The following is an 8,361-nucleotide window of genomic DNA, read 5'->3' on the forward strand; positions in this document are numbered from 1 at the left end:
AGTTATATGACGACGTTTTGTTCTGATATAATAATAGTTCATGCATATTATGTCGTATCTCTAAAATGTATAATATATTTCTACTTGAACTTGAAACCAGAGAAAAATTTGCTAAAAACTACCAAATTAGTCTTTTACAAATCCCATGGGAACCGTTTGTTTTCCTGGGATATTTAGTAGCCTATGTTACTCTCTTTCCTTCCAACTATCTCTATGCCAAAAGCAAAGTTCATTGGTTATTTAGTTACGAAGTTAAGGAAGGACAAATAAACAAACATTCGCTTTTATAATTAGTAAGGATGAATAAATATATTTTAACAACGGCCTTGAAATTTTCATGCTCTCCGATGAACTAGTAAAATCTAAGCGCTCGTTTGTGGTTGGAGATTCTTTAGCCGAACAGTTCAGGACTGAGAAAATACAGAAAGTATAAACTATCGAATTGCCGCTCTCGAGGATCGAACTCAGTACTACCCACTTATAAGACAACAGCGATCACCACAGCGCCAGCGTGGTAGTGGGCCTTCTCAAATCATCTTTTATATGTGTATACAATATTAATTTTAAACGATTCTAAATAAGTTCCGATGGGGGATTTAAGCTAATGTACCTATTTGAAAATTAATTATGTTAAACAAAGAGATTTTTTAAAAATTGTTCTAGTATAAAAGAAACAAGGTTAATGACTTAAACTAATAAAATGAAATGGATTCGCAATAAGAATGGCATAACAATCGCTTAAGCTTAAAATAGTGTGTCTGTCAGTTTGTTATGTATAAGTGTATTAGTATAAGTATGATAAAATAATATGTATATTCAATCTCGAATAATTAATTTATTATAATAAAATGAATTTGAATGAAGAAAATTAATAAAAAAATTAACGTTATAAATGTTATATAAAACTTTAAGGGTTCCGCACCTCAAACAAAAAAAGGAGCAATTAACGGACTCCATTGGAAATAAACTGCAATAACTGCTAGAAAATTTGATGAATATTGTATACTTCGTGAATTGCGACCAGAAAAGGCTTGCTGTGCAATTCAGTTTAGTCTTGCAGTGAACTATTATAGGCTATTCATTGAAGGCTTAGCCTGAAAGAGGAGTTTTCCGTTTTGCCTCAACAGTATCACTTTGATGATTTTTGATTTCCGTGTCTGTCATGAACCATTTTCTCAGTAACATGTTGGTGAAGGTATCAAAATTAATATAAAGTGATAATGCAATCCAAGGCTCAAACAAGGTAAGGCAAAAAAAAAATAAACTCCTGTATCAGCACATACAAAAGAACCTACCCTATGAGGTACTTCCTGTAGACTGATGAACTTTATGATCTGTACCTGTACACACGCTAAAAGATGACCAGAGAGTCAGTCATACATATATTATTACATAATATTTCATTATTCACACAACATAATTTTGGAACAGGTTTCTACAACACCACCCATAGAAAGTATCAAGTGATATATTTTATTTAGTTACCTTTGTGTTTTTGTTTCTTTAAAATAATAAACATCCAAACCAGAAAATGGTTTTAAATAACAGTACAATAGATTGCTACATAAGTATGTAGCAGCATTGATCTGGTGGCTTACTACTATTGCATAGAGCAGTACTATTTTAAAGTGGCCATTTATATGAAACACATTGATTTACAGAAATATAAATTACAATTTAAAAAAAGAATTTATAAATGAATATTAAAATACTCTGCTTTAAGCACTGGTAGCAAGCCATCTCAAAATATGTGCAGACTATTCTTTAAAAAATTATCTAATTTGGTTTGGACATATTTAAATATTTTATAGAAACAATAAATTATTATAGTTGCCACTAGCTTGTGTTGCCTTATGTGTGTAGAACCTTATTAGACACACAAATTTTCTGTGAGTCTGTCATCAGAAGAATCCACACAGTAATCATATCTTACCACATATAAATGTGAAAGTTTGTGTGTATGGATGTTTGTTGCTCATTCACAACACAATGCAATCATTGTGAGTGTGTGCATCACAAACCAAACTACTTCAATAGTAGTTTGGATGAAATATGGAATATGTAAAACTCATTACCTAAAATTATAAGCAGGCTCTCTCAAAGCTGAATTTGGAAGTCGCTAGCAGAAGCTAGTAAAGTAATATATTATAAAAAGTAATTATACATAATTAGCACAGTATAAAATGTTTGTTTTGTAAAATATGCAAAATAAACATACACCTTGAACAACCATAGAAAGAAAGAGTGAGGAAAATTATAAATAATTAGTATGGTGTTTCACTTACCAGAGTTAAAAGAAGGCTATGTTACTTTTTCCCGCGATGAACATTTATGTAGTTATTATATTAGATACAGCAGATTATCTATACAATACCAACCATTACATGGCACATTTCCATACACAATTTAATTAGACAAACACTTCTACACATTTGAACTAACCAATCAGTAAATAACCTTTTTTCAAATTAGGATAGGAAAACATTCAGTCAGACATAAATAAAATAAAAAAGAAATATTTTATACAAAAAAAAACAATTATAACTCAATCAACAGTGAAAATATTAAAACAATGTGAATTTACTTTATTATCATGAGTATCATCAATGAGTTTGAACTTTGCTTCAGTGTAAAACCTTCTATTATAAATTCCGATTTTTTTTATAATTAATTTGAGTATGTAAATATCATGTTCATAGAGTAAGAAAGATTAACTTTTAAAACTTAGATTGATAAGAATGTCTTGTCATCACAAAATTTTCGCAAAACTTTGTGATAACAAGACAACAACACACGTACAGTCAGTCGCAAATGCGCTACTACCAGATGTTTTAGTGGTTTATATTACGTAAATATTATTTTGGAGCACTTGTAAACAATTTTTTCAAAAGGATACGGTCCGGGTCCTCGCTGACTTGGCGCCAGCGGCACTTGGTTGCCGTTGCCACTCATAATCTCGGCAGCATAGGTCTCACAACACGTACACCACTCGAGGTGGCACGTTAAAATACAGCCCTAACCGATTTTAGGACACATCCGGCAATATGTAGAGTTCAACCGACGTCAGTTTGACAACCAGCACGAGATCAATTTAAAATCTCCGAAAGCAACGTTACTAGCAAAAACATTGTACGCCACATGCGAACATTCAATATACGTTTGCTGGAAAAATGTATAGCATCTCTAAGAAATAGTACCAGTCACTAAACAAACGACGGTACAAAATGGCGGATGTTAACCAATAAACAAACCCAATAGTCACTAATATTGCCCTAATTTAACACTTATATTTTGTCTAGTTTCTTGTTACTACTAAATAATATTAAAAATTGTAAAAATATTGAATCTGTAATATTAATAATAGAATAAATATTTTTCAAATTTCTATAAAGTCTGTCATTCGATGGTTCACGTCTACTATGCACGTCACGCATGCAATGCGTCGTATGTCACTTGTCACGTCATTTTACGCAAGGTAGATTCTATAACAGCTCTACCAAAGAGCTCTACATTCTATAATCTTGAGAGTATTCAAATTGAGTCAAAATGCAAATTCTGCTACCAAATTCAGTCACCAAAATCGGTAAATAGTATACCGGGACAAGTCATCAACATTTAGAATTTAAGGTGGTCTATTTAAGATAACAAAATTATTTATATTCTTCTTAATATCTACAGGCCTCTATTTTAAAATAAATGTAACATATTAAATGTTTCGTTCTACACGTATTTTTCATACTATCACTCATAATTAAAAACCATGTGATTTATTATAAATTTTAAATATCCATCTCTCCAATAATTTTAATCAATCAAACACTCGTTCTCTACTTCATGTTTGTATCCTCATGGACAGGATTTTTTTCGTTAGGAATATTTACGCATAGGTGTGTCTAGTTCTTTTAAACAGTGCTCAAACGCTTCCTTATGCCCAAGCTCAGATTAAAGCTATACAAAGCTCAAATCAGGTCCACTAGTCACTTATTTTGGAACATCTCAATACCATATTCTGAAGATTTGATTGTATTAATACCACATTTCCTGCCCCTGTTTTATGACTGCGCCTCACGCTACAGAAACCAATATCATCCCCACAATTTGAGTGCCTGGTATTCTCCTACTACTCATAATGTTAATTTATTTCTACCGCACACTTGCAAATTGTACAACAATCTACGATCTGGTATGCCTAGGAAATGAAGTTATTTAGGCGAGGGAGGCAACACATCGATGGCTTCTTTGGTTGCAATCATTCACATCAGGGACCCGCTGACTCACTTTTTGACTGCTATTTATATAAAAATAATAGTAAAAACAAGAGTAAATATGAAGAAACTTTGTTTTCTGAATATGCCTAAATTGAACGTGTCAGTTTATTTTGTCTACGGTGCTTACGTTATAAGTGCAAATAATATGAGCAAATTTTCATCAACAGTGATGCCAAGCGATGAAGTGTGAAAACTGTTAAAAGCATAATTATGATGAAATATATGTAAATGCCTGACCAGCGTACCCATCTATAGTATTACTAAAATAGTGACTAACGCTAGTGCATCTTAAAGTTGCAAATTGTTTACATAAAACTTCGCAAAAACGAAACATTTTAACCGTTGCAGACACTTATTTTTCTATGTGTTAATATTCTTGTACTTTTTGGGTTGCAGGACATTTAAATAGGTATAGAAAATACGTAGTGGGTTTATCTTTCTTCTATCCCAAGAATCTGTGTTTATTGTCTATAGACGATATACACGATTATTTGAAAAATACCTTTTTTAAAACTAGACGCACTCGTGGCGCTTACGCATCGTCGTAATAGCAGTCTAGGCTCTCCACACGCTCGGATAACACAATTATTGACATACAGTGAAAGATGATACCCGTAGGCTGCTAAATGAGGATTTAAAGAACTTCAAACTATTAATTATCTATGTAGATCTTCACAGCAAAAAAAAGAGGTTATTCAGATTCAGTAAATTAGCAACTTAAGTACGTTTTTATTAGTTTATTTAATAATAATAATAAATAAAAAATACTATTTACTATACACTACATTTATCTGTAGTTATTAATTAGTAGTTTTCTTAGTAGTCTTGTTGAACACAAAAATACGACACGAGCGTGTGGAACGAGTGTGCACAAGTCTAGGCGAGCGGGCCTTCTTCACATGGCGAGCGGAAATTCGTCTCCATCACTATCTAAATAACTGTTAAACTTTTTCTACTTACAAAGTTTCATCAGCTTTTTATGGTTAGTTTTAAGGATCAAAGCTTGATATTAAATGTGTATAATATCATTTTATTTCTAATAAGCCATACAAACATTATCAATGCTTATAATGTGCCTTTTTGTTAATTATTTATGTTCGACTCAACCACTGAACCGATCTTGATGAAACTTGGCACTGATTTAGCTAGAATATGGGCATGGGATACCTATTCATCCCGGACGTTTTATGATCAAAAACATATGGTAAACGCATTGAATGATTTCTAAAACACTCAATTTGATCCCGTGATATCGGATAATAAAGCAATCATTAGCAAATAAACATAAGAAAACAAGTATTACAAACAGAAACAAATAGTATCCAGCAAACCAGGCTGGCCAATTATTGTAGATTATTACGATATTGGTAGACTTCTTAGTTCACACGCCCGCGAACTTTCAGATGCGCCTGTTTGAGCGAGAATCTTCTCTTGTGATTGGTTAAACGCAGGACAGAAACGACCAATTACAATGCCCTGGCTAGGAAGCGTGCTTCTCGTGATTGGTACGTTCTTCAACGTCGCTAAGAACCCACATTGTACGCCGCGATTAGGCCTTGCGAAGTCTAAGAGCACGTGCAAAGTTTTCGTTTCTTTAAGGTTTCGTTTCGTTATAAATACTCATAAGTAGCTATAACCTACTTATGAGTATTTATAACTTAACACCAAAAATTACGTTGCTTTTTAGTTTTTTTTAAATGTGTATTACCGTTTTAAAAATTTCAAAAAGGTTGAAAATAAAGGGCTACCAATCAATAAAACATTATTTTTGGTGTTTAAACATACCTAAATAATGCCAATATTGTTTCGTGTTCCATATTTCCTCATGGTACGGAACCCACCATGTACGAGTGTGCATTTAGTTGGTCTTAATTTTGGAAGAACGGAAATTTTGCTAATTGATGAATAAATAATAAGAACCTATATACAAAGTATAAATTAAAATCGAAATAATACTTCAGTCTTTAGAGTAATCTGTAAAACCAAAACTCTAATAGTCTTTAAGTAAACCATTGCCATAGTATTTTTGAAAAAAATATATACATAAAGCCCTAACATCACATGCAAAAGTAAAATCAAGTGACTCTGGTTACTTTAGGTATGCATGCGTAGAGACTTGTACGTGTCGGTCTTTTATCTTTATTTATATTAATTACCAATATTTAATATTTTTACAGGGTGATTCCTTATGAAATATACTTATACAGCCTACAACAGTATTTCGTCATTCCGTTACACATAGTATAAAGAAAGATATGCTTGTTGTTTGTTTATACGTAATCGAAAAAACTTTTTGACGAAGGAAGCGATTAAAATCAGTCGTTTTCCTGCCATTGGCTAATTTGTGCAAAGCCAGAAAAAAAGAGGGATTTATCCAAAAATATCAAAGGATTTATTTAATTTCAGTAAGTTAGTTTAAGTTCAGGAAGGTAGTTTTTACATTGCACATCGCGAGGAAACCTGAATGCCTCAGAGTTCGCCATAATGTTCTGAAAGTTCTGTGGAGTCCACCAATCCGCACTGGGCCAGCGTGGGTCTACCACGCTTGCCACGGTCTACGGCCATATAGTTTATGTATCTACTCATTAATAAATAAGTTAATGCTAAGATTTTTGGTAAATAATTTTCTAAACGATCACTAGTTAAGTAAGTGTCTTACTTTACAGGGTGTTCTTAAAACTTCGATGGCGTTAAAATTTAGAATACACAAGCTGCTGTTGCTACCTGTGATAGTTAGTTATATATCTATAAGTTTTTGTAGGTAATAATAAGTAGGTACTTCAATGATGGCACATAATTACTGTTGTATGTAACATCTATAGTTTTCTTAGCGCACGCCAAGTAATTTATGTTTATAGGATCATCAAATTTTTGATAGTAAATTATGTTATGTAGTAGGTATGCTATGTTATTTCGTGATAGTTAACATTTCTTATGGCGAAAAAATAGTTAAACCTATTTAATATATTAAATCTCTTTATAATATTAAGTATAGTTACACTCATACAAATTTTCACGGCTTTATGAGGTTTAGAATTTAAAAACATTTAATTGGCAAATGATAACTGCAACAGGATCCTTCAACAGATTTCAATGACAATGTGACTACTACTGAGGACCACTAGGAAATACTGTTCACACATTTTTTTTCATTAGTTAATAAATGACGGAATTCTGAGAGAGTTGAAAGCATTTAAAAAAATCAACCGATTTGACAACAGGAATATTACGCCCAATTTGAACTTCGTGATTAGGTACCTACCTAGTTAGTCCGCCGTGGGTATATGCCTTTGGAGTGATCTTAAGCCCTCTTTCTTATATCCTTGCTTACCTTCGTAAAATAATGTACTCGTAGGTCGAGGAGTCGGTGGTCTGCGACATATTGCTGGACAAATGCACTCGTATTCAAGAGAGTTTATGCGGGCAAGGCATCCGCACATATTCCAGTTATCTACCAACTTAATGAAATCTTCATAGTCAGATTCGGACGACCAAGCATATGAAACACTATTAGATAATGAACTTTCAGATGATGAAGTGTCACTCGAGCTCTCTTCCTCGTATATTGGTGATATTTTCTTGAAGGGTTCGTATAATCTTTTGATTCCCATATTGAATCAACACAAAACTACAATCCACAAATACTATATTATTTTTTATGATATATAATTATTATCTTCGACGATCACTAAAACTTATTGCTGTTATGAATGACAGATGTGTGCAAAATAATAAATTACTTTTGTAACTACCCTCATTACGTCATTCATTTAATTCCAATAGAATCCATAATCTTCTATATACGAGTATATATAAAAGAGAAAGTGTGTGGGTATGTTCCGTATAGGCTCCGAAACGGCTGTACCCGATTTCAATGAAACTTTCAGGGAATCTCCGAGTAATCCTGACCTGGCGAGTAATCCTGTAAAGTTTGGTGACGATAGGAGCACTCCTATTTTTGAACTGTCAAATACATCTTTTATTTACTATGATGATATTCTATTGTTGGGTGTACATGGGTGTAGATAATGATCTTCACCCGCTCGAGAAGAGAATAGAAGAGAATGAATACGGAGAGAAATAAATGATTTAA

General features: G+C 32.7%; 1 protein-coding gene across 4 annotated transcripts in view; it reads right to left on the minus strand.

The window, feature by feature from the left end:
- The window catches only part of LOC120636263 (eukaryotic translation initiation factor 4 gamma 3-like), a 71,517-nt gene extending 63,623 nt beyond the window's left edge, over window positions 1-7,894 (minus strand). For 2 of the 4 annotated variants that reach the window (XM_039907663.1, XM_039907662.1), the window contains exon 1: window positions 7,600-7,894. In XM_039907663.1, coding sequence (XP_039763597.1) covers window positions 7,600-7,879 — 280 coding nt within the window. In that variant the 5' untranslated portion in view covers window positions 7,880-7,894. Of the gene's footprint in view, window positions 1-2,896; window positions 3,419-7,599 lie in introns of those variants that run through there. The other 2 variants (XM_039907668.1, XM_039907666.1) reach the window with 1 other exon arrangement.
- Between the last annotated feature and the right edge of the window lie 467 nt (window positions 7,895-8,361).

The sequence above is a fragment of the Pararge aegeria genome, chromosome Z (assembly GCF_905163445.1).
Source record: "Pararge aegeria chromosome Z, ilParAegt1.1, whole genome shotgun sequence".
Classification (NCBI taxonomy): domain Eukaryota; kingdom Metazoa; phylum Arthropoda; class Insecta; order Lepidoptera; family Nymphalidae; genus Pararge; species Pararge aegeria.